The sequence below is a fragment of the Mobula birostris genome, chromosome 4, assembly GCF_030028105.1.
Source record: "Mobula birostris isolate sMobBir1 chromosome 4, sMobBir1.hap1, whole genome shotgun sequence".
Lineage (NCBI taxonomy): Eukaryota > Metazoa > Chordata > Chondrichthyes > Myliobatiformes > Myliobatidae > Mobula > Mobula birostris.
Window position 1 is genome coordinate 67,943,465 of NC_092373.1, and position 27,626 is coordinate 67,971,090.

Consider the following 27,626-nt stretch of genomic DNA (forward strand, 5'->3'; position numbering starts at 1 on the left):
CTGTGGTCTGCCAGTCAGGTAATCAAGAATCCATGATACCAGGAAAGCATCCACCTGCATCGCTGTCAGCTTCTCCCCCAGCAGAGCAGGGCGGATGGTGTTGAATGCACTGGAGAAGTCAAAAAACATGACTCTCACAGTGCTCGCTGGCTTGTCCAGGTGAGCGTAGACACGGTTCAGCAGGTAGATGATGGCATCCTCAACTCCTAGTCGGGTCTGGTAGGCGAACTGGAGAGGATCTAAGTGTGGCCTGACCATAGGCCGGAGCAGCTCCAGAACAAGTCTCTCCAGGGTCTTCATGATGTGGGAGGTCAATGCCACCAGTCTGTAGTATTGAGGCCACTGGGGCGCAGCGTCTTCAGCACAGGGACAAGGCAGGACGTCTTCCACAGTACAGGAACCCTTCGGAGCCTCAGGCTCAGGTTGAATACATGGCGAAGTACTCCACATAGCTGAGGGGCACAGGCTTTGATCACCCTGGTACTGACACCATCCAGTCCTGCAGCCTTGCTTGGGTTGTGACGTTTCAGCTGTCTTCTCACCTGTTCAGCTGTGAAGCCCACCGTGGTAGTTTCGTGTGGGGAAGGGGTATAGTCATGAGAGCAGGGTGGGGGACTATGAGGAGGGGTAGGAGGGGAGAGTGGAATATGTGTTGGTTGGGGGCCAACAACAGATGGCTCATGTGTGGGATAGGCAGGGGCCACAATGTCAAATCTGTTAAAGAACAGGTTAAGTTCATTGGCCCAGCAGAGAATTGCAAGAAAAATAAGGTAATTTTAATTTTCTACATACTGAATGGGACACCCATACTGTAAAAGGACTGCATGGGATAGTTTGTCAAATATGTTCAGTAAAAATTCCTTTATCAATATATAGAGGTCCAACTAGACAGCATGTGATATGGTTCTCCCATTTGGGAATGAGACAGGCCAGATGACAGAAGAGTACGTAGAGGAACACTTTGGATCTACTAATCATAATTCCATTAGTTTCAAGACAATTATGGGAAAGGTCCTCAGATTGAGATTCTAAATTGACAGAAGACCAACTTTGATGCCATCAGAAAGATAAGGCAAGTACAGATTGAGATTGGTTGTTTTCTAGCGAAAGGATGCTTGGTAAGTGGAGGCCTTCAAAAGTGAAAATTGTGAGAACAGGGCTTGTATGTTCCAGATAAAATAAAAGGCAAGGGAAACAGGTTTAGGGAACTTGGGTTTTTGAGGGATATTGAGGCCTTGATTAAGAAGAAGTAGGTACAAAACCAAGTACAGGCAGCAAGCAACAAATGAGGCACTTAAGGAGTATAAGAAATGCAAAAGGATTTTTTAAGAAGACAATCAGGAAGGCTAAAAAAAGGCATGAGGTTGTTTTGGCAGACAATGTGAAGAATTCCAAGAGCTACTGACAGCAGGAGACAAAATTGATCCATTTGAAGTTCAGTGTGTCATCAACATATGAAGTTGAAAAGTTGGGAGAGAGATTTTAAATAGAATTTTTGCATTTATATTTACTTGAGTGATGGATCGAGTCTATAGAACTGAAACAAAACAGAAATGAGGTCATGGATCACATCTAGATTAAAAAAAGGTGTGTGATGCCTTGAGGCAAATTAGGGTGGATAGGTCCCCAGGTATGTCAAGGTGCCCCTTGGGCCTTGGGGGATGCTGGTGCAGAAACTGAAGGTGCCCTGGTAGAGGTATTTAAAATTGCCTTAGCCACAGATGAGGTCCCAGAGGACTAGACAATATCTAATACTGTTCCATTGTTCAAGAAAGGCTCTAAGAGTAAGGCCAGTGAGCCTAACGTTGGTAGTGGGTAAATTATTGAAAGGTATTCTAAGGGATAGGATATATAAGAATTTGAAGAGGCAGGGCCTGTTTGGGAATAATCAGCATTGCTCTGTATGTGGTAGGTCATGTCTAACCAATCTTATGAGCTTTTCAAGGGAGTTGATGATGGCAAGGCAGTGAATGTTGTCTATATGGATTTTTGCAAGACCTTTGAGAAGATCCTGCATAGCAGGCTGCTCAACAAAGGTCAGTCGCTTGGATTTTAGAATGAGCTAGTAAATTGGATTAGATATTGGCTTAACAGGGAAAGCCAGAGAGTGGTAGTATTTGGGTGCCTCTAACTAGAGCTGTGCGTCTATTGGTCCTGGGTCTTTTGTTATTTGTCATCTATATTAATGACTTGGATGATAATGTGTAAACTAGATCAGCAAATTTGCAGATGACACCCAAGATTGAGAGTGCACTGGAACAGCAAGGAAGACTATCAAAGCTTACAGCAGGATCTTGACCAGCTGGGAAGATAGGTGGAAAAATGGCAGATGGAATTTAATGCAGACTAGTGTGAGGTGTTGAGGTTTGCAACGACAAACTAGAATAGGGCATACACAGTAAGGAACTGGGAATACAGTTCCATAATTCCTTCAATGTGGAGTCAAAGGTACACAAGGTCAGAAAGAGATCTTTTGCTACATTGGCCTTCATAAATCAGATTATTGAGTACAGAAGTTGGGATTTTATTTTTAAGTTATATAAGACGTTGGTGTGGTCAAATTTGGAGTATTGTGCGCAGTTCTGATCACCTACCTTCAGGAAAGACATCATAAGATTGAAAAAGTACACAGAAAATTTGCAAGGATGTTGCCTGGATTGAAGACCTGAGTTATAGGGAAAGGTTGCATAGGTTAGGACTTTATTTTCTGAAGCATATGAGAAGATGTACACAAATGTATGAGGGTTACAGATAAGGTAACGCAAGCAGGTTGTTTCCACTGGGGTCACATGTGACTAAAACTAGCGATCATAGGTTAAGTGTGATAGTTTAAAAATTTAAGGGGAAACTGAGGGGGATCTTCACTCAGAGGGTGGAGTGACTGTGGAAGGAGTTGCTAGCAGGAGTGGTGGACGCAGGTTCACTTGCAACATTTAAGACATAGGTTGATGAATGGGAGGGGTATAGAGACTATGGTCAGGTGTGGGTTAATAGGAAAGGCAGGAAGCACAGTTCAGCACAGACTGGATGGTTAAGAAGGGAAGAAACAAGAGAAAGTTTGTAGATGCTGGAAATCCAAGCAACACACACAACATGCTGGAGGAACTCAGCAGGCCAGGCAGCATCTATGGAAAAGGGTGCAGTTGACATTTCAGGCTGAGACCCTTCAGCAGGTATGAAGAGCCTGTTCCTATGCTGTAATAAATTATGACTATTCATTTGAGTATCCTTTAATAGAAGTTCACTAAATCCTCCTTTCTGTATAACTAATTGGAAGTTGGCATACAAAGGGAACAAACTTGTCTTAGAGAAAGCAAGTCACTTCCCATTGTTTTCTATGGAACAGTGAAGAGATATCTGAATGTCCTTTGAATCCTGCTTTATATTTAATATCCCATTTTACTTTATATTGTGTGGCACGTGGCCAAGTGATTAGGGCATTGGACAAGCGATCTGAAGGTCGTGGGTTGGAGCCTCGGCTGAGGCAGCATATATGTCCTTGAGCAAGGCACTTAACCACACAATGCTCCAGTCTACCCAGCTAAGAATGGGTACCGGCAAAACTGCTGGGGGTTAACCTCACGATAGACTGGCATCCTATCCGGGGGGGCAGTCTCGTACTCTCAGTCGCTTCACGCCATGGATACCAGCATAAGCACCGGCCTGATGGGCCACAAGGCTCATGACAGACTTTAATCTTTACTTCATATTATATTAGCCTTGGAAAGCAGTCAAATGTAGTTTTGGAAATTTAGGATCTTTACAAAGACACCAAATCTCTGACCTGCCCTCCTATCCAAAGCACTGGGAGTATGGTAGAAATCCAGGCCATTCTCCTTCATGCCTGGTTACATAAACATGCTTTGCTGGCTCGTCATTCTAGGGAGTCCTGTCCATTCAAGATTGTTTTATGTCATTTCCAGTACACAAGTGTAAAGGAGAAGAAGAAAAGAAAATACACTGGCTCTGATGCAGCACAAAAAAAAGATAAAGAGCACAATAATTTAAAAAAATGACTATGAGTACGTACATCAGAATGCTTATATACATACATTGACTGTACATCCATAAAGTGACACTAGACACATAAGGTGACTCTGACAGGTAATGATAAAGTAGTGGTGGTGATGGGTTAGTGGCTGGAAGTGTTGATCAGCCTTACTGCTTGGGGAGAGTAACTGTTTTTGAGTCTGGAGGTCCTGCAATGGATGCTATGTAGCCTCCTCCCTGATGGGAGTGGAACAAACAGTCCATGAAGATATTGGGTAGGATCCTTCGTGATGTCTTTAGCCTTTTTCCAGGATCTTTCTGTATGTATTCAAAGCTACAATTGACAGAATTCCTAGCTCATCATATTTCATTTTGGATAACAAGCAGAATGCAAAATGAAGTAGTAGGGGTCAATCCACTTTTTGCCACCTTGCTTTTCCGTGAAAACAATGGGCAATGATTTGTAGTCAACAAGACAAATAGGATTTAATTGCTGAAGCCAAACACAGCCTAAACTCCACTTACTCAACTTGTAGGCCTTCAAAGCAGAGTCAATCCTCCACTGGCCTTATCTTGATCCCACATTCAGTATCAGAAAGACTAAGGAATTGATTGTGAATTTCAGGAAGGACAACACAAACCTGCCCTCATTGAGGGGGCAGTGGTGGAAAGAGTGAGGAGCTTCAAGTTCCTAGGCATCAACATCTTGGAGAATCTATCCTGGGCCTAACACATTGATGCAACTATGCAGAAAGCATGCCAGTAACTCTACTTTGTCAGGAGTTTGAGGAGATTTTGTATACTGACTCAACAAAGATCCTTACAAATTTCAATACATGTACAGCCTTGATTGACAGTTCCAATGCACAGGATTGCAAGATGCTGCAGAAGATTGTAGAATCAGCTAGGTTCATCACCGTACTTTGAGAACATGGTGATGGCCCCAAAAGGTGATAGCCATCATTAAGGATCCTCACCATTCAAGATATGCTCTCTTCTCATCGGGAAATGGTAAAGGAGCTCGAAGACCCACACTCAGCAAGTCAGAAACCACTTCTTGCCTTCCATCATCAGATTTCTGAACTATTCAGGAACCATGAATATTACCACAACATTCCTTTTTTGTTGCACTGTTTGTATTTGCAATTTATAGTATGTAAGACTCGTTGCATCTAGTGGCATGATCTCGGGGGTGGCGTCCCCTCCCTGACCAAACTCTAGCACTTTTGTTTGGGTGGATGCTGTGTGTTGTGTCGCCTGTGTAACATCAGTCCCCCGAAATAACATTCAGTCCACAATGTGCGGTTAAACAATTAAGATTTTATATTTAAGTATGGGGTTAGTAGAGAAACAAAAGAAAAGGAAAACAAATAAAAAGCGCCAGTAATTTCATGAACATGTCCAGTGCACAAACGTTGGAGCTCACGGATTCCCTTTCGCTGCTCCTCCTTCACTAGTCAGCCCCTGGGCTCCCGCCCGGAGCTCAGGCCCAGCGGGTCCGGCAACCGTCTCCTCAAGCCACGTCTTCTCTCTTCATCTTCCTTGCGCCTTCTCCCCCAAATTCCGCGCAAACAACAGTTTTCAGATACACAATAACATCTATCTGAATTGGTTAGCAAACAAATACAAGTTCTGTTATCACTAATTATAACCCAAACATGCTGCTACAGAGAACATTACCTCATCAATTAAAATTACAGAGAAGCCATTTTATTAGCCTTAGCAAGCAACATCAAAGAAGAAACTCCTTACAAGTAATTTTGTGTCTTTGTACTGTACTGCTGACACAAAACAACAGATCTCATTTCTTAGAAGTCAATGATGATAACCTGATAAGAATCTGAATCAGGATCAGAATTACCAGTCATCTCAGAACCCACAGAACTGAAACAGAAACTAGTCATTCTCAAATCAAGCCACTTTTTAAGAAGAAGAAGAAGATGACATAATTGCATTTTACTTGAAATAAATTTATCTAATTAAAGTAAAAGTTCCCTTTGTATTGCAAGTGACACAGGATGGCAGAGACACAGACCTGTCCTATTAAACCACATAAAACAGATTTCAAAGGCAATGGGCAACCATTAAATGCAATCTGCACTTCTGCATGTATCAACCGGATACTGTTTCACATGTGAATACAGGAAGATTGCACCATGCACACAGCAAGGCTATCAATTAACAACGCTATACACATCTGAATTCACTACTACTACATTTTGATTTTGTTCAGAAGCTGGCACAAAAATAAAGGTCCTCCTTGAATTTAAGCTAAGCCATTGTTGTTGAATCTACCACAAGAATACCAGCATATAATTTGCGAGGGACCCTCCCATATCCAATGTGTTAGTTCAGTTAGTTATTTAATTTTGCCCTCAATTATTCCAATCCTTGCTCCAAATGTCCCCAATAGCACAATGTCCCATTATCTGTTGTAGATATATGATGCTCAGTTTCATTTCCAATCCACCTACCTCAACAAGTATGAATTTGCATTTAAAGATTGCTGCTTAAAAATCTCTCACTATGGCAGGAGATTGCACTGAAAAGTTTGTGTTTATTACATGTAAGAAAGCCCAATGAACTCCAAATAAACTGCAAAATGTACAAATATTAACTTATTGCAAAGAAGAATTTATAGAATTAATTTTCTGTTACTTTTTAAATCTGCATTAAATTCACTCCCACTTTCACATACAGAAACAGACAGCAGATTCTTTAGCAAATAACTGCAGGGCTCATACATCCTGGCTCCGCAAGTATTCTATTACATTTACAGTGGCATGCAAAAGTTTGGGCACCCCTGGTCAAAATTTCTGTTACTGTGAATAGCTAAGCAAGTAAAAAATGATCTGATTTCCAAAAGGCATAAAGTTAAAAATGACACATTTCTTTAATATTTTAAACAAGATTACTTTTTTTATTTCCATCTTTTACAGTTTCAAAATAACAAAAAAGGAAAAGAGCCAGAAGCAAAGGTCTGGGCACCCTGCATGTTCAGTACTTAGTAACACCCACTTTGGCAAGTATCACAGCTTGTAAATGCTTTCTGTAGCCAGCTAAGAGTCTTTCAATTCTTGCTTGGGGGATTTTCACCCATTCTTCCTTGCAAAAGGCTTCTAGTTCTGTGAGGTTCTTGGGCTGTCTTGCATGCACTGCTCTTTTGAGGTCTATCCACAGATTTTCAATGATGATTAAGTCGGGGGACTGTGAAAGCCATGGCAAAACCTTCAGCTTGCGCCTCTTGAGGTAGTCCATTGTGGATTTTGAGGTGTGTTTAGGATCATTATCCTGCTGTAGAAGCCATCCTCTTTTCCTCTTCAGCTTTTGTACGGACAGTGTGATGTTTGCTTCCAGAATTTGCTGGTATTTAATTGAATTCATTCTTCCCTCCACCAGTGAAATGTTCCCTGTGTCACTGGCTGCAAAACAAGCCTGAAGCTTGATCGATCCACCCCCATGCTTAACAATTGGAGAGGTGTTCTTTTCATGAAATTCTGCACCCTTTTTTCTCCAAACATACACTTGCTCATTGCAGCCAAAAAGTTCTCTTAACTTCATCGGTCCACAGGACTTGTTTCCAAAATGCATTAGGCTTGTTTAGATGTTCCTTCACAAAATTCAGACACTGAATTTTGTGGTGAGTACACAGGAAAGGTTTTCTTCTGATGACTCTTCCATGAAGGTCATATTTGTGCAGGAGTTGCTGCACAGTGGAATAGTGCACCACCACTCCAGAGTCTGCTAAATCTTCCTGAAGGTCTTTTGCAGTCAAACAGGGGTTTTGATTTGCCTTTCTAGCAATCCTATGAGCAGTTCTCTCGAAAAGTTTTCTTGGTCTTCCAGACCTCAACTTGACCTCCACCATTCCTGTTAACTGCCATTTCTTAATTACATTATGAACTGAGGAAATGGCTCCCTGAAAACGCTTTGCTATCTTCTTATAGCCTTCTCCTGCTTTGTGGGCATCATTTATTTTAATTTTCAGAGTGCCAAGTAGCTGCTTAGAGGAGCCCGTGGCTGCTGATTGTTGGGACAAGGTTTGAGGAGTCAGGGTATTTATAAAGCTCTGAAATTTGCATCACCTGGCCTTTCCTAACGATGACTGTGAACAAGCCATAGCCCTAACAAGCTAATTAAGATCTGAGACCTTGGTAAAAGTTATCTGAGAGCTTAAATCTCTTGGGGTGCCCAAACTTTTACATGGTGCTCCTTTCCTTTTTTTTCCACTCTAAAATTGTACAGAATAAAAATAATACACTACTCTTGCTTAAAATGTTGAAAAGAATGTTTCATCTTTAACTTTATGACTCTTGGAGATCAGTTCATCGTCTACTCACTTAACTATTCACAGTAACAGAAATTCTGACCGGGGTGCACAAACTTTTGCATGCCACTGTATATGTCATGTATTTTGGAATATTTTATTACATTTAACATCATTGCTTAAATACAAATTGTTTGAGTAAAGTTCCAATGTCATTTATTTGGCTCTCCAGATAATAAATGGAACCCAGAATTTGAGGTTTGATGAATTGTGCAACCATTCCGCAGATGCATTTCAACTGAGAAGAAATGGTTCAAGTGAGAAGAGATGCTTCAAGTAAAAGTAATCAAATGGCTTGTGAAAAATTCAATGTTTTCTTGACACTAGACTTCAGCCTCAAGATAATATGCAGTTATTTTCCCAGAGCCAGTTCTTGTTGTGTCAGATAGTTGATAATTGCTTCTTCAGTGAAACAGCGTTGAAAAAGAATGGAACCAAACAATCATGTACCTAAAGCAGGGTTCCCAACTTGTGGTCTGCAGACCCCTCCAATAATGGGATTAGTTATGGCATAAAAAAAGTTGGGAACCCCTGATCTAAAGTATCCACCAGAATTCAGATGGTCTTATTTGACTGAAAAAGAAGATCATGAACATCCACATTGTCTTAGTAATCATGTTCATTGATTGTTTGTTATAACTGCAATGGAAGAGAAAAATACATAAGGTACGACATCAATCCAAAACTAACAGAATGAATTACTTTCAAACTTTAAAATACACCAGGGACAAATTATAAATTTTACCAACAATAAAGGTCAGGACACATCCAAATATTTCATTTCAGAGCAAGCAAATTATGGAGAAAGAAAGATTTGGATTTCTGAAGGAACAAGAAGGAACTAAAATTGATATTCCAAAGAATTCTGAATGTATCCTGAGCGGGTGAGGTGTTAAGTCTTTAATAGTCTGTGGCGAGTGGCTCAATACAAAGTGAGACAGCAGTACAATCTTTGTACTCTGGATTAGAGAAATCAATCACTGCAGACACCCCCCAATCGTTGTCCAGTGATCACGTCCCCTGCCATTAGACACCCAACTCCAATTCAGGAGGTTTCAGATACAGGAAATGATCACTTTTTTACTACTTATTGGGAAATTTATTGGTGGGGTCCTTTGTAAAAAATGATAGACAATATTATATAAATGTAACCCGCTACAGAGTCACATCTGTTGTAGCATAATCTAGAAAAAAAAACACGAAAAGAATAATTCCTTTTAAACACAGTCTCAAAAATAGCATTGCAAAAACTTGTCCAGAAGACCGAAGAAAGGACTAGTCTAGCAGCTGTGCTGCATTAACATTAAGATTTACGCCTCAGGATTATGACTCATGCAGCATTTTGCTATAGCCAATGCTTATTCCCAGAATTTCCACAGGCCATACATTGTTTTCAAGGGATGCAAGGTCAGGCTTGCTCAATCATTCAAGCTAATGAAGGCTGAACCTAACAACTACTCGGTCAGCTAAAATCTGTGCAGATTTATTTCATTCATCTGTTGAATAAATCAAAAATAGCGATCAGCCATCGTACACCACAGGAAGTAGCTGTGAGTAACAACTTATCATTGAAAGCCTGGAATAGCAAAAAAAAAGGAAAATGTGCTGAACTGTACTGAAAGCAATTGCTTTCCATTCATGCACACATCTCCATCAGTGTGCCGGCCACAATCTCATCACTTTAAGAAAAAAATGAACAATAAAACCAAGCTGTTCAATTCAATTTTCTCCTGTCATCTCTCTTAGCATATTTGCTGGGCTTGACTTTTGATATAAGTAAATAACATTCTAGCTCTGATATAATTTTACAGGGGAGGGGAAGCACACTAAATTGGGATTCTGATGTTAAGCTGGTGAGAGCAGGCAGAGAAGGCAGGCCCATGAAATTAAGTGACTTCTTACTGGAAAGTCAATCTTTAACAGCATTTTGCAAGAATAGTAGCTATCAACTATTTTGTTAACACTCGAGGAGTAGCATGGAGCAATTTTCCAAGTTCTCCAAGATCTGAATGCGGTTAGATCATTGGCGGTATTTAAAGAGAAAACGGATATACTTTTGAAAAATTGGAGAATTGAAGGCAATGGAGAACTGGCACAGATGAAGAAATAAGGTCTGAGGCAGATAATAATATTGAATGACAGACTGAACTTGAGGGGCCAAGTGGCTGGCCCCTGCCCCTATTTTCTTATGTCCTCTCTATCACCATCACATATACAGAAAATGTGTACTTCTTTCCTTCATTTTCCACTCAATAAAATGAACAGATGGAAAATTGTGGTAGAATAGAATCAAATTCTTGACATAATGTGCTGGTGAATGAGGCTCCCTACTGTAACATGGGTAAACAGAGATCAAAGGATTTCAGATCTATTGGAAAATAAATTTACTAGTATTTAGGAAGGCAGAAAAATGAGTGCCCATGGAGACCTTTCAACATGAAGATTTTGAAATGGGGCTGATGGATATGTCCATGAGTCAAAAGCCCGAAGTCTTTTTTCTGTCTGGATTCTCTACAGGCCTCATTAGCTGACAAAAGATTGATGGCCCAGTTGGAAAAATTTAAAAACAGTTGGATAAATCTTACATTAAAAGTATGGCAGAAGGTGGTTAATTCATGTGGAATTAATAACATGTTAAAACTCTTTAGATGGTGTGCATATGATACCGAATTCCTTCCCAACAGAGGAGATAAAAGATTTGAGCTATGGATAAAGAAAGGTCTTACAACCTACCTCTCATTTATAGATAAAAGAGTATTACAAAGTTTCCAAATCCTGCAGGACAAACATGGCCTAGAACATAATGACTTTTTTAGGTACCTTCAAGTACAAAACTATGTTAACCAGAGTTGTAGATATACAGACCTATCAACAGTAGAATTAGAATTTTTCAAGATTCTGAATTCGGCTTGCAGTTCAATACCTAGTAAATCAGTTTCTCGATTATATAATGCACTCTCCCATGCTAAAAATGTAAATACACTGTATATTAAAGAGAAGTGGGAGAAAGAAGCGGGGTTGGTACTTTCAGAGGAGGCTTGGGGGAAAATCTGCAGCTTTCAATGGTCCTCGACTAATTCTTTGACTTGGAGAGAACATTGTTGGAAAAACATTATAAGATACTTCAAGACCCCATATCAGGAAAAATATAAAGATACAAATGGGATGTGTTGGAGAAGGTGCGGCTCCAAGGAGGCAAATCATTTTCATATTTTCTGGGATTGCCCTAAATTAAGTCTATATTGGGAAGGTATTCATAGGACATTAGTTAAGGTACTTAGGTCCCAGATACCTCTGAACTTTGAGACGCTCTATTTGGGGCATGCATTGTTTCTTGAACAGAAGGAAGATATAAAGTTGCTGCAGGCCCTTTTAGCGGCAAGTAAAAAATCAATCACTAGAAAATGGCAAAATCCAATACCACCTACATTAGAAGATTGGCAAGAAATTATCTTGGAAACATTTAAAATGGAAAAGTTGACTTACTCCCTGAGAATTCAAAAAGAAAAATTTTATCAAATCTGGAATAAATGGATTGAATATATAACCCCAATGCGAGCAGACTTTAGATGACTCTCCTAATGATTTATACTGCTCTTCTCATCAACACAGTAATATTGCTAACGTAAGCACCCCTAGTCTAAGTGTCTTTTTTTTTGTTTTCTTTTGGAAAACAGAGAATTAACACAAGTAAAGGGAAAGATTTGGGAAAGGGATAAAAAAAAAAATGAAAAAATTAAGTAAATAAGTACATAGGGATTAGATAATTATGTCTGCGGGCAGGAGCAAGCATGAACAAATTAGGATATAAACACCTACAATGGTTGTTACATAGGCTTATATACAACATTTTGGACCAGTGGAAATGGTCCAGAAGGGTTATATAGAAACTATTATTACCATTTTTCTTAACAACTAATACCATTACTTAGCCTAATAGGTTAGATTTACCGCAGTACATAATTATCTATTTAAGTGTTTATTTTCCTTTTATATCATCTCAATGTGTACTTAAGAATGTATAAATAATTGTAGTTTTATACATATAAAAAAATGGAAAAGGTTATATGTGTGAAAAAAGTACATGATATTTGTGAATTCCTTATCCAAATAAAAATAAAATTAAAAAAAAAGAATAGATACTGGACAAAAATGTTAAAGGTTTCCAGTATCCAAGAAAGAGTACTGTAATTTTGTTCATATTGTCATTAAATAAGGAAGGGGAAGGGATAGATTTTTAATTGGTTCACTTAGAGGAAGGAATTGGAGCGAGGAGTTGGGTAATAAACCTCACACCTATTGACATGAATCCAAGTTAGAGAACGTACAGAGACAAAATAGTGCAAGTGCTGGAAATGGGAGCAGAAATTTATTATTAAAATTATATTTTCCCACAGAGCTCAGTTTTATTCACACATTAGTTTTACATTCTGTGCGGTAGCTTTTGTCTTTTCCAATCCTTCAGATTATAGCTTTCCCTTACTCAGATCTTATCTGTTTCCCAAAGAATACAGTCCCTTTGTACATTGTGCAGAGATGTAATGTGTAGGAAGCAATTTGGAAATTATTACACGATACCTCAATTTTCAAAATTCAGCATTTTATTTTTGAAACACCTTCATGCATACTTTAGCCCTTTGTTCAAAAGTGGATCAGAACTGTTGCCTAACCTCTTCTTTCTTTTTACCCATTCCATAATATCTTTAGCTCTGCCATTGGAGTGAAATGCACCTATTCGAAATTCTTATTAATTATTACTACAAAAAATAACATTCACCTTTTTGACTAAACTTCCAAAAAATTGTCCTATCCTGTCTCTCACCACTCTCCCCAGTCACCCTGCTCCATAGTACAGAAGTATACTGTAAAAATCACTCTCCAAGTAGAGACAATGTTTAACTCACGTTCTTCTAACCAAGGGAGAACTGGACAGCTCCAGCAACTCTAAAATCTGTTCATCTCTATAAACCTAACTCAAAGCCACATCTTTATTACTACACCTTAACTGCAACTAAAATGCACTTTCCATTTGAGATTTCAAATATTTAATAAAACAATACTTTTAGTCATGGTCATACTTTATTGATCCCAAGGGAAATTGGTTTTCGTTACAGTTGCACCAAAAATAATTAAATAGTAATATGTAAATTATGGAAATAAGTCCAGGACCAGCCTATTGGCTCAGGGTGCCTGACCCTCCAACGGAGGAGTTGTAAAGTTTGATGGCCACAGGCAGGAATGACTTCCTATGACATTCTGTGTTGCATCTCAGTGGAATGAGTCTCTGGCTGAATGTACTCCTGTGCCCAACTAGTCCATTATGTAGTGGATGGGAGACATTGTCCAAGATGGCATGCAACTTGGACAGCATCCTCTTTTCAGACACCACCGTCAGAGAGTCCAGTTCCATCCCAGCATCACTGGCCTTACGAATGAGTTTGTTGATTCTGTTGGTGTCTGCTACCCTCAGCCTGCTGCCCCAGCACACAGCAGCAAACGTGATAGCACTGACCACCACAGACTCATAGAACATCCTCAGCATCGTCCGACAGATGTTAAAGGACCTCAGTGGTTCATAAAATGTACAGCGTAACACTTAGGAATACGGGCAGGGAAATAAGGGAACACAGAGTATTAAAATGAGGAAGAGTGTTTTGAAATCATAGTGCTGGTCATGAATAACAACCTCCTAGGATGTTTCTTTTTAAAGTCTGGTGGGAGAACACTGCAGGATCCTAAATAGAGGCTAAAGCCATGAAATTTTGGCTTCACACCAAAGAGGGAATCCATCTAACTTTATAAGAAGCATAGCATCTATGCACATCTTAAAACTAATTGTGTAGGAAGCGGTGGGAGACATCTAACTTTCCAGACTAGAGAAACTGTAGAGCAGGGTGTGTCAAACTAAAATAAGGAGATCCAATACGCTCAGGAATTGGAGTTACAAGGCCCATACTAGAAAGCATCCAATATCCAGGTTCTTTTCTAATAATAGAATTTTAACAACCCACCATCTCCATCGCTTTCCTCTTCCAACACATCCTTTCTCTTCACCATTTACACCACAGACTTCAACTACCGCACAGTCTTGTCATCTTCAGAAGTTTTCGGATGACTCTGCCATAGTTGGATGCATCAGCAAGGGAGATGAGGCTGAGTACAGGGCTACGGTAGGAAACTTTGTCACATGGTGTGAGCAGAATTATCTGCAGCTTAATGTGAAAAAGACTAAGGAGCTGGTGGTAGACCTGAGGAGAGCTAAGGCACCGGTGACCCCTGTTTCCATCCAGGGGGTCAGTGTGGACATGGTGGAGGATTACAAATACCTGGGGATACGAATTGACAATAAACTAGACTGGTCAAAAGAACACTGAGGCTGTCTACAAGAAGGGTCAGAGCCGTTTCTATTTCCTGAGGAGACTGAGGTCCTTTAACATCTGCCAGATGATGCTGAGGATGTTCTACGAGTCTGTGGTGGCCAGTGCTATCATGTTTGCTGTTGTGTGCTGGGGCAGCAGGCTGAGGGTAGCAGACACCAACAGAATCAACAACCTCATTCGTAAGGCCAGTGATGTTGTGGGGATGGAACTGGACTCTCTGACGGTGGTGTCTGAAAAGAGGATGCTGTCCAAGTCGCATGCCATCTTGGACAATGTCTCCCATCCACTACATAATGTATTGGTTGGGCACAGGAGTACATTCAGCCAGAGACTCATTCCACCGAGATGCAACACAGAGCGTCATAAGAAAGTCATTCCTGCCTGTGGCCATCAAACTTTACAACTCCTCCCTTGGAGGGTCAGACACCCTGAGCCAATCGGCTGGTCCTGGACTTATTTTGCAATTTACTGGTGTAATTTACATATTACTATTTAACTATTTATGGTTCTATTACTATTTATTATTTATGGTGCAACTGTAACAAAAACCAATTTCCCCCGGGATCAATAAAATATGACAATGACTATGACTAGCCATCCCTCCTCCCCTACTGCCAACCTCTTGGCAAACCTTTGGCTAAAAATTTCTTTCTGTTTAGAATCAGAACCAAAGGGTTATTACAGTAATTCTATTTTGTTTTTCTGAATTGTTCTGTGGGGTGTGTAGGAAGGTGTGAGGAGAACATTAATCCATGTATCTTAGAACCTCAGAAAGCACATATATTTATTACACTTCTGCTAAATCTGAGTCACACATACTTATAAAACTACAGTACTGTGCAAAGGTCTTAGGCACATCCATATATATAGTTGGGTGCCTAAGATTTTGGCACAGTACTGTAATAATTTTACATCTTGCACTTCACTGCGGTCACAAACAAAAAAAATTGATTTCATAACATATGATGATAAACCTGATTCTGATATGCATTTCTATTTTGGGTTGAGAATGGGAAGGGGGCAGAGAGAGGGCGAACAATGGAATCCTGGTTGGGAAAAGGGGAAGGGAAAGGGGAGGGAATGGGACGCAGCAGAGAGACATTCTGTAATGATCAATAAACAAATTGTTTGGAATCAAATGACCTTGCCTGGTGTCTCAGGGCTTGGAGTGTCTGCACCTGCATCACACCTCCGTCCTGGCAGCCCTTCTCTTTCACCTGTCCCACAATCCTCCCTCACCATTCCCAACATCCTTTGCCCCCACCAGATTTACAAACAAGCACTCCACTCCATGTTGACATATACAGGGCTGTGCAAAAGTCTCAGACACACACATATGTAGCTAGGGTGCCTAAGATGTTTGAACAGTACTGCAGATTCAATTTATTTTAACGTAAAGAAATTGGGTTACTCATTTGTTGAAAAGAGGAGAATTAACAGCGACATGAAAAACTTTCCTTTTACACCATGTGTGCTTGGAACCTGGAACACATTGCCTGCAGATGTGGTGGAAGCAGGTTCACATGTAGCCTTCAAGAGGAAGCTGGTTAAGAATATGGTGAGAAATTGTTTGCAAAACTATACTACAGGGTTGTGAAGAGTTAACTGCTCTGATCGAGATCACTAAACAATTTGCTGGAGGAGTTCAGTGAGTCGAGTACCAACTGTGGGAAGAAAGATTGTCCTCCCACAGATGTTGCTTGACCTTCTGAATTCTTCTAGTATCTGCATTCTATTTTTCCTCCTCTGCTCTAGGAGAGAACCAGATTGACACAATGGCTTAATGGCTTCCCTCTGTGCTTTAACCATTCTCCAATATGATAATCCCATAATTTAAAATACTCTGGACTGCATCAATGTAAACAGAAAAGTTTCTTGAAATCTGAATGAACTAATTTTGGTTCTTTTGTGAACTTCTGGCTGTACTACATCCAGATTAATTTGCAGGAAAACATTGAAACTGCACGGAACTTTCCATATACACTGCAACTGCATTCTGTTCATGATTAAATTGTTCGAACTGTCTGTTCTTCCACATAGAAAAACATACTTCATTCTTTCATCAAATATAACATTGTGGAACTGTAGATTTAAATATATTTTTTTTATGCTGAGTTACATCCTCAAATGTGCTGGGCACATCATCAGTGATGTAACATGGGGTCATTAGGCATTTCGGGTCTTTCAAAATCAGACACTCTGGCCCAGGCGACCCAGCCAGGGTTGATCAGGCCCTGTGTTCTGTGCCAGCAGCATTAGCCCAGGAGTCACATCTCTTGATCCATAGCCATCTGGAGGCTCGCTCGCAAGCTTCTGTGATGGTCCAGATGGCTCTTTACTTAGCAGCCCCTGTAATGCCAAGGAATGAGTTGGTGCTACACAGCACACAGCCAGCAAAACCTCTACACTCCACCTCAATAGGCTTGCATCATGCCCTCCACCTCTGTCTCTGGCACAGCTCTACTAGCTCCTGGTATTTGGCTTTCTTACACTCAAATGTCTCCTCAATCCGGTCTACCCAGGGAACTGTCCGTTCTACCATGACCACCTGCTCTGAAGTTTCTAACAGAATAGCCATGTCAGGCCTCAGGGATGATGATGCAATGAAGTCAGGGAACTTTAATTGCTTGCCAAGATCGACTTTCAGTTGCCTGTCAGATGCCGCGGTGAGCACGCTTGCTGGTGATCTGGGCTGAGGCTGTGGTTGTTCTCCAGCTTTAACAAAGGCTATGGGCTTTCTGGGTTGGTGGTGGTGCTTTCTGTTATTAATGGTCAATTAGATACTTTCTGCCACTGCTTTCAGTACCTGGTCATGGTACCAGTGGTAGTGGCCATCTCGCAGAGCTTTCTGGCAGCTGCTAAGGATATGTTTCCAGGGTCCCTCAGCCAGGGCAGAGGACATGATGGTGCCTCACTTTTGCCCCAAGCAAACAGTTTCACTGGACTCAGCAGTGAAAAATAGATTTAATTATACGTTAACATTGAAAAAAATTCTGTCACTTGTATGCAAGTTTCTCCAACCTATATGAGAAATCTGAAAACTAAGCATTGTTCAACTTCCTGATCAGTCTGAGACTTGAGGAACATCTGCCACTGAGACACATTGGAATAGAATATGGGATTAGTGGGCACTGAACAAACAGTTGGTGCAGCTCACTGTGTGGAGTATGCTGGATGCCAGCTACTTCAGTGGAGGAGCTGATCCACGAGTTTTCGTTTATAGAGAGGGACTGAACCAGTGATGGCAAAGTGAAGTAAAATTCAACCCAGGCAGACATTGTGGCACAATATTTTTTTGGAACTAGCAGGCACATTCCAGCTACCCTTGGCACCACAGGGTTTGAAATTCGTTATGACCGTTTAGAAATATTCTCCAGTGTTCCCTCTGAAAATCATTGGATGAATGCTGAGATTTCAGTACGAGTAACCAGAGTTTACCAAAGGTAAGTCCTGCACAATTATATTGGAATTACACCCAGAATTCTAACAGCATGGACCCAGTTTACATAGCTAAATATCAGGGTGGGTTTATCACCCATTTAGATGCATGTCTCAATACAAATATACATGGGCTTTAAGCCAGCCAAGATATTTCCCCACTCAGAGATATGCTATGAACTCCTGGCAACAATTCTCAGGCTCAGAATTGACAGTCATATTTTTAATTTCACTTTCAGGTTTCTGATGCATTTGCGAGTTGGATTAAACAGTTGGCATTCTTTGAAATTTAATTCTTTGAAACATTTTGATTTATGCTATGGTGACATGAGAAGGGGAAACTCAGCAAAACTTATTTCAGCAGTAACTAAGATTTTATCATTAGAAATTAAGGAAATGATCATTTTTGTTCAGAACACTAACATGAGGATTACAAAACATACTTAAGAAATAAATCATGGAGTTCTTTCTCAGAAGTAATCTTGCTATTAGATCACAGGTATGCTATCTTACAAATAATAGTGTCACAGTCCCGACCATTAATTCCCCATATTCTCCTTATTCCCTTTGATGACGACACACCTGGTTTTCATCAAGTCCTACAGCATAAGAAGCCAGGCTTTGCACCCACTAGTTGCCAGATCATTGGTTTTGCCAGTGTGGTAATTAACATTTCCCGGCCGCTTAGGATTGTGTGTCCCAAGTTTTGCTTCAGTACCGAGAATTACCTGTGAAACTCAGTCTCTCCGTGAAAAGATCAGTTTTCTAAGTTCTACTCCAGTTCTGAGGTTTACCTGTGAAACCCAGTCTCCCCGTGTCAAGATAAATTCAAGATAAATTCTGCCTGTCTCCTGCCTTCCTGCTCTCCCTCCTGTTTGCCTTTCAATGCTCACGTCCAAGTCTGCATCCTAAGTAAATCTCCATGCCTGTGTCCTGTGTTTGGGTTCGCCTCATTCATTGCAACAAATAGATTCAAGTTAATTGAAATAAATATATCAGACATAACCTCAAAATTTAATATGAGTATATTATCTAACATTTCAAGGTTGGTTTTCAGGAACAGATTACATTTAATCCAAAAAGATTACCACAAATGCATTAAACTTTAATCCTCACCAACTTCATGGGGACTCATCGCTGAAAATACACACAGAGTAAAAGATAAAATTCAATTGCATAGCACTGCTAATTTAACAAATAAGTATTCCTGAAGTAATATGCAGTGAACTGTCATCTTCATGTAATTTCACAATACCCCATAAGTTCAACTAAGCATTGTTTCACTGGAATCAAAGGTCAGTAGCTGAAGTAGAAATCACATCAAAAGGCTTTATAACTCGTGCAATACTCCGTTTGTAATATTGTAGGGAATATAAGAGCAAGTCATTTTCAGGAGCTGCACTCAGCTGCATCATATTTGGATGTATTCAATCCAATTTCATGTAGAGCAGGATTGCACCAGGCAATGGTCACGAAGCATAAAATGGCTTTTATGTATGACTAATGCATCAAAATGGTTGCAGGTTGGCCCATTTTTCTAGAGTTAACGTTGTTCCAAATTAACAAAAAACTATTTTGTTGACCTTCATACTTGCTACCGCATTGTTAATCAGTGAGAGTGCTCAAATATCTGGACACCTGCCACATGAGCAATAGGGAAATCTGTTTCCAGAGTTCACTTCTATTTTCATACCTTGCATCATCATTACTGCTTATCTGCTAATTGGAAATAAATCAGCAATAGCTGTACTTACAGAACTGCAGGCTGAGGCTCAGGACAGCCAGCAAGGCAGCAACTGCCAGCAGAAATAGAAAACGACTTCGTAATAACATTGTCATGAACGTTTTCACATTTCCATTATGACTGGACTTCCAACTCGCTCCCTCCTGTGAAAGCAAATACAATAAGGCAGTCATGCACAATAAAAAAATGAAAATGTCAATTCTCAAGGTACAACAATGTAATTGGGTACTGGAAAGAACTTAAAGAATGAAGCCTCTGTTGCCATGGCAATTTTCCTTACTTTTGAATAGTTTTTAGTTCCGACTAATGGCTTGTATTTACTCTAGGATGAAGTACAGGCACACTTAATTATAAGATCAAACTCATCAGCTAAGGAATTTCTGCTACATTCTGCTAAAATACATGCTCACATGCAAATTTAGTCAAGACTGTTTAGTCTCTTCTCCCAGCACATCCTTAGGTTGTGTTAGTTGTTAATGCAAATGATGCATTTCACTCTGTGTTTTGATGCAAATGTGCAAAATAAATGTATTTGATCTGATCCTCTCTCCTAGTGAGCGGAAGGTACAAAAGCCTAAAGCACTTATCACTAGACTCAAAGACAATTTCTACGCCACTGTTATAAGATGATTAAATAGATCCCCAGTGCAATAAATTGACTCTTAAATTGACAATCTACCTCAATTCATAGGATCTTGCACCTTTTTGCTCACTTGCACTGCACTTTCCCTGTAGCTGTTATACTTTATATAGAAGGAAGATTAAAAATCTGGCTTAGTGATGCCACAACAACCTCTCACCCAAAGTCAGCAACACCAAGGAAATAATTATTGACCACAGGAGGACAAAAGCAAAAGGTCCCTGAGGCAGTCCTCATTAGGTGATCAGAGGTGAAGAGGGTCAGCAACTTTAAAATCTTCTGTGTTTTGATCTCGGAGGATCTGTCCTGGGTTCAACATGTAATTGCCATTACAAAGAAAGCATGGCAGTGCCTCTACTTTCTTAGAAGTTTGCATAGATTTGTATTGTCATCTAAAGGTTTGACAAATCTCTACAGATGTGCGATGAAGAGTTCATTGACTGGATGTATCATGACTAGGTATCGAAACACAAATGCCCTTGAATGGAAAAACCTACAAGAAGTCATGGATACAGCCCTCCCCACCATTGAGCACATCTACATGGAGTGCTGTCACAGGAATGCAGCATCTATTATCAAGGACCACCAGCATCCAGACCATGCTCTCTTTCTCACTGCTGCCATTAGGAAAGAGATACAGGAGCCTCAGGGCGACACACACAAAATGCTGGAGGAACTCAGCAGGCCAGGCAGCATCTATGGAAAAAAGTACAGTCGACATTTGGGCTCAAAATGTCGACTGTAAGTCCTGCCAAAGGGATTTGGCCCGAAACGTCAACTGTACTTTTTTCCATAGATGCTGCCTGGCCTGTTGAGTTCCTCCAGCATTTTGTGTGTGTTGTTCGGATTTCCAGCATCTGCAGATTTTCTCTTGTTTGTGACAGGAGCCTCAGGACCCACACCACCAGGTTCAGGAACCCCAACCTTCAGACCCTTGAACCAGAGGGGATAATTTCACACAACCGAACACTGAACTGATCTCACAACCTACAGATTCACTTTCAAGGACTCTTCTTCACAATTTCCTGATATTTATTGATTATTTATTTTTGTATTTGCACAGTTTGCTGTATTTTGCACAGTGGTTGTGTGCAGTCTTTCATTGATTCTATTGTGTTTCTTTGTATTACCATGAATGCCCACAGAAAATGAATCTCAGGATTATATATGGTAACATATATGTGCTTTGATAATAAATTTACTTTGAGTTTTATTCCGCATCGCTATTGCTTTACCCTGTTGTAGCCCATTGCACTGTGTAATGATCTAATCTGTATGAACAGTATACAAGATTTTTACTGTATCTCAGTACATCTGTCAATAACAAACCAATTCCAATTCTAGCATAAAAACATACATAGTGGACCACTCAGCCTCTCAACCCTGCTATACCATTCAATAAGATTATGGTGAATCTCATTCATATCTCCCATTCACTTCTGCATCTACCTACAGTTTTGCCCTGTCCTCGCTTACCTACCTCTGTCTTAAAGGTATTTAAAATATTTAGTTTCTACTTTCCTTTAGGAAGGGGATTCCAACTACCTCTGAAACTCAGAGAGAAAAAAACAAAATTAGCTTATCTTGGTCTTGAATGGTCTTATCTTAGTCTTATTTTTAATCAATTATTCCCAATTCTGGATTCTATCCTATCCATGTAGACCCTGTCAAACCCCCTCAGGATCATAAACATTTCAATGAAATCCTAATAAAGTGACAATTAGAAAGAATGAATGCATACACCTCTAGACATGAACAATAAGTATTCCCTTTTCATGCACTGCAATCAAATTCAGATACTGCTAAACTGCTAGCATATAATGAGACAGGCAAGCTTTTACTCAGAGATTTTCTATGGAGAGTTAGCAAACAGCCAAGACAGACAGAGCACAGTTCAGTACCAGACAGTACACATCAGACAGGAAGTCACTAATTTAAAGCTGTACTTTTGAATTGATTAAATAACATTAGCATCAAATAACATGAAACATTAAGAAGATATATCAGTGAAAATGACAACTTGAAATATATGACTTAATTAGGATTTCTAAATCAACAAAGTTATTTCTTCCCTGTTTGGTACTCACAAGGATTGGGGATATGAAATACAGAATTAGTGTAGTTTATTTTTATTTAGTGTTATAGAGGTCAATTCTGATCTTTAGGCAACATATCACTGCACTCAAAATGTTATCATGCTCAGTGAATGAAGTGATATTATAATCATAAATATGCTGGTGTAATTTAAAGACAAAAGCCACTATTTTAATAACAATGAACCATTTAGTTTGGACATTAATTTTCTTAATTATAGATCATCTTTCCATTCAATCATTTAACAATTTTCCTTTTCCCTGCTTTATCCCTCTGTAATAGATACTGAAATACAAAGTGCAGCTATATGCAAGATCACTTGGAAGCAGCTGCTGAGAACGGGCTTCAAAGGCCAAACACAGAGGAAGGCCTATACTCAAGGAGCTACATGAATGAATATTGATGAATAAACATTCTTCTTTGCCTGAAGGCACTCATTCATTGCAGGATTGCATATGCATCAAAATATTCCTCCCTTATTCCTGAGATCAGGCAATGTATATTTGAACAAGTACTTGCATCACATAATAGAAGTACAAGTAATGTCCATGAACATAGGGCTCCCTGATGTCTCAATCTGAAGGCTGATTTATTCTTGTGTGTCAAATATATGCCGCAGGTATGGCGCAGCTGTACTCTATGCCAACCCTACGCTGTAGCCTAACGCGCACCTCTCCCAAAATGTAACTACGCGTCGCGCCGACGCAGACCGAACAACAGTGATTGGTCTGCTTGATAGCATCGCATTTCCTCCTACGCTGCAATAGCTTCCCATTGGGCTTCCATAAAGCTTTACAGACCTCCAAAGTTATGGAGGACGCTGTGCTTGACGCCAGTTTGTAGCTAGCTGCTACAGCCTGTTGACTTCCACCTGAAGCTAAAACTCGAATGGTGATTGCCAGTCTCTGAGTATACCGTGCGTACACTGATGCAAAATAAATGGTTGGAGACTATGAACCAAATCGTTAAATCTACCTGCTGACATCCGAAAATATTTGAAATGCATTTCCTCGTCCATGTCTCTCAGTGGCCGGACAAGCACAGAAAATTTACCCTCCTTCAGTTTCAGTTGCCATTGTTTGAAGTTTGAGTTTCTTTGTGCTGAGTTTCAACACGAAGAAACTCAACATAGTGGCATAGAAACCGTCAACCAGCGTTTTGGCAGTGAATTGCAGAAACATGCTGACACACTAACACACAAGTATAAATGCTCACAATGGCGTAGCCCACTTGCGTAGGCTACAGCGAAAGCTAGTACGCACAAGTATAAATCAGCCTTAAGGCAATGAACAGCTGAGGAATATAAAACAGGGTGGCCTGGATTACGTTCCTAGTTTATGCTGAGAGAATTGATCTGAATTAATGACAGTACCCTATTTACAAACCCATCCTATTACTGCAATCTTTGGTTTACCAATAATAGAACAACATCATCTGACTCCCTCAAATTGTCGGATGATTGCTTTTGTTACACTAATGGCTAGAAGATCCATACTATTGAATTGGAAAGAGATTAATCCTCCTACTACGTTCCAATGGTTTTCGCAAACTATGTCTTGTTTAAATTTAGAAAAAATTAGAAGCGTCATTTACGACCTTTCTATTAAATTTGAAGAGATTTGGAGACCATTTATTCAACACTTTCATATGATGTAATTTGACCCTTTCCAATTCTACTTTGTTATTCTATATATGGGGAGACGAGCGGAGTTAATGACACTAATGGTCTTATCTGAGGTATCATTATAGCCCATTCTTTTTCTTTTTGTTAATTTAGTTTTCTTTTAGCTGGTTTAGATTTTTTTTCTTTTTTGGGGGAAATTATTTTTCCCTCTTTTTTCATGATATTTTTTCTATTTTTACCTTATATTTCCCTATATTAGAGTTGTACTTTTTGAGACTTTGGGAGGCTCATGAATTATGTGTCAATGAGGTTATATTTGTATAAAGTATTTTTTCAATAATGTAATCCCAATTTCTCTGTATCTATTTTTCTGTAATGTATATGATGCTGAAACTAATAAAAAATTGAAGAAAAGAAAGACAGTACCCTAGTGATATACACAAATCTAAGCAATTTTGATATAATATCCTAGCAAGAGGTCAATGCCTTCAGAAGAGGAATTGGGGATCCAAAACTGATCAGGAAAGGAACTGAAAAGAAGTTTGGCATTTATACTCTTTAGACACATAGCAGATAAAGTTAATGGTAAAAATCTAAGTAAGAGATTGACTCCCACTGTGCAGGGTCTGAAGTGATCTTAGCTGGGTCAGCAATTAGGATGCCAAGGGCTAAAGAAGCAAAGCAAGTTTTCCCATTCCTATGGCCTCTATCCAAAAGGCTATGTGTCCATCACCCCTAATTAATCAAATTTCACTGCAGTCTGTGCACACAAATGCAATGAATAATATTTTTCAGGACAAACACTGTTCACAAGCAAGGGGCAGTGGCTTCGAAGAGAAATTTGACCACAGAAATAAAACATTTGTTTTGGGAGGACACATGCATTGCTCTTAAGGCCAGCACTTACTGCATATCCCTAATTACCCTTGAGCCACATTTGTGAACCACTATTAGCCTTCTGGTAAAGGTACTCCCAGAATGCTACTATTCATAAACATAAAACATTTTGCAGATGCTGGAAATTCAGAGCAACACAGCAACCTAGAATGCTGGTTGGTAGTGAATTTTATGACTTAAATGCACTATTGATGAAGGAATAACAATACACTTACAAATCAGGATGCTGATTTTGGAGTAAAATCTGAAAAAAAATCAAAGAGTAACAGATTACCCTGAAGGGAGTTAATTAGATAAATCATCAGATATAAATGATTTTGTCCAAATTTAAATCTAGGAGATATTGTGCTACATCATGGAATCTGCTGAACTTCCTGAATGCCAGAAGCTATGCAGACCAAATTAGCAGCATATTATTTAATTTTTTCTTTGAGAAGTTTTGAACTCACTGTGGGAACGCTCCTGCCAAATGAAAAGTTGGTTGTACTATTGCCCTGGCTTAGATTAACAAACAGTGTAGACCAAAAAAAAACATTGCTCAAATATACGGTGTACATAACTGCTGAGTCATCAGTGGAGCTTAAACCTTTTATTTTTAATTCATTATTTTTGAGCCAATGTATACAGTTTATACCAACAAATGCTCTCCCACAGAATATTATCACAAGTATTCCTTTGTACAGGAATGTTCCTACTCTGAACATCTGCTTGAAGGGCTCTACCTACCCAAAATTCTGCTTTTCTTCTCTTGGACATATCTGCAAAAGTTTTATATACAATGTTGTAGCATGGATGAAATCACCAGAGAGACAGAGTCACTGGTAGATACAAAGCAGCTTCTTTATCTGACACAAGGTACAGCAGGCATCTACCGACAGAGACACTTTCAGTAGAAAGGTCTGCTAGCCCAATGTGGGCTCGATATTTATCTGCTAAACACAAAGGCAATCACTACTTAAAAAGTTATAGACAATGCATATATAATGCTTCCTATTGAAGCTACATACAAAATATCACACCACCTAACTTCATCCTTTCCTTCTGATGCCAATATGTCTGGGTTGGTATCCACAGCCTTTAGGAATACAATTAAATCCACAATACACTTATTTGGCATTTTACGTGTTAACGTAGAAGACAATTAATATTTATAATGTATAGATAATACTGTCTTCAAAACTACAGCATCTGGTCAAACTACGGCGCCGGAAGCATCTGGTGTTCACACTTTTTTAGGAAGTGCATTGTTGTGGACTCAATCCACAGTACTTTGTCAAGTAGTCAAATAGAAGTCTGGTGGCCAAAGTCATTTAAGTGTAAACAAATCATCTATCCAAAAAAACTCACTCTAACATACAATGACTGGATGACTTTGCTTATGTAAACAGAGGAGGGAACATGGAACTGTTTTTTGTAAAAAAAAGTGGTTATTGGGGGATTTAACTAAATTGTTCTAAATTACAATGTTTGACAAGACACACATTATGGTCATACTGCTTCATAAGAAAATGGAACAGTTAGAAGCCAATCAAAGCTTTCAACCAGCCCCTATATTCAATATGCTCACATCTGATCCAACCTTAGCCTCAATCCCACTCTTCCATTCTGTCCTGATGCAACGTGCTTCCCTTGTAGTTAAACATTTGTGATCCACCATCTTGAATATGTTTACTGACACTGAATGTGCTTACTGTCTTCATGGTACTCCAATGCAGAGAATTCCAGAGTCGCAGCCCTTGACCATAAGACAAAGGAGCAGAAGTAGGCTATTCGGCCCATCGAGTCTGCTCCGCCATTTTTTCGCCCTTGAGAGAAAAAAGTTCCTCATCTCCATCTTAAATTGTGAACTCTTGTTCTTATGCATAGTTTTTTTTTATAAACTCTAGTATATTTATTTTCCTGTTAACATTTGCAAAAGAAACTAATCTTAAGGTAGCATATGATGGCATATTTATACTTCGATAATAAACTTACTTTGAATGTTTAACTTTTTTAGCTTATTCGGAAACTAAGCCCCCTAATTCTAGATAACTTCAGTTGGGGAGACGTTGTTTCACCATCCAACCTGTCAATCTCTCTGAATGTTTCAATATGATCACATCTCATTCTTCCATATGCCACTGAGCATTGAAGAATGAGAGTCAACCTACTCAGCTGTACTTCACATGTCAAGCACTTCAACTCAGGTCCATTTCCAGTGAAATTTCTCTAAATTATCTATTCCCTTCCTTAAAGATGCAGTCCTCCAACTGTGGTCTCAATGCCCCTGGAAAGCTGCATCAAAATTTCTCTTCTTTTGTGCTCCATACTTCTTATAATAAAGACCACACAGTGCCAGAGTCAACTTTCATCTGTCAGGCTCTGGAAATGAACCTACAAATGTTTTACCATGTTAGGTCAGCTACACAAATTAAAGTTGTTGCATAATTTGGTATACATTTCCAATTAGCCCAATCAGCGCTTAAGTACTAAAGACCTAAAAAAATACAGAG

At 39.5% G+C, this 27,626-nt stretch overlaps 1 protein-coding gene across 3 annotated transcripts in view; it reads right to left on the bottom strand.

The window, feature by feature from the left end:
* The window catches only part of pxylp1 (2-phosphoxylose phosphatase 1), a 221,033-nt gene that overhangs the window by 183,032 nt on the left and 10,375 nt on the right, over window positions 1-27,626 (bottom strand). For 2 of the 3 annotated variants that reach the window (XM_072255501.1, XM_072255499.1), the window contains exon 2: window positions 19,890-20,022. In XM_072255501.1, the coding sequence (XP_072111602.1) occupies window positions 19,890-19,974 (85 nt within the window). In that variant the 5' untranslated portion in view covers window positions 19,975-20,022. Of the gene's footprint in view, window positions 1-19,889; window positions 20,023-25,349; window positions 25,379-27,626 lie in introns of all 3 variants that reach the window. The other variant, XM_072255498.1, reaches the window with a different exon arrangement.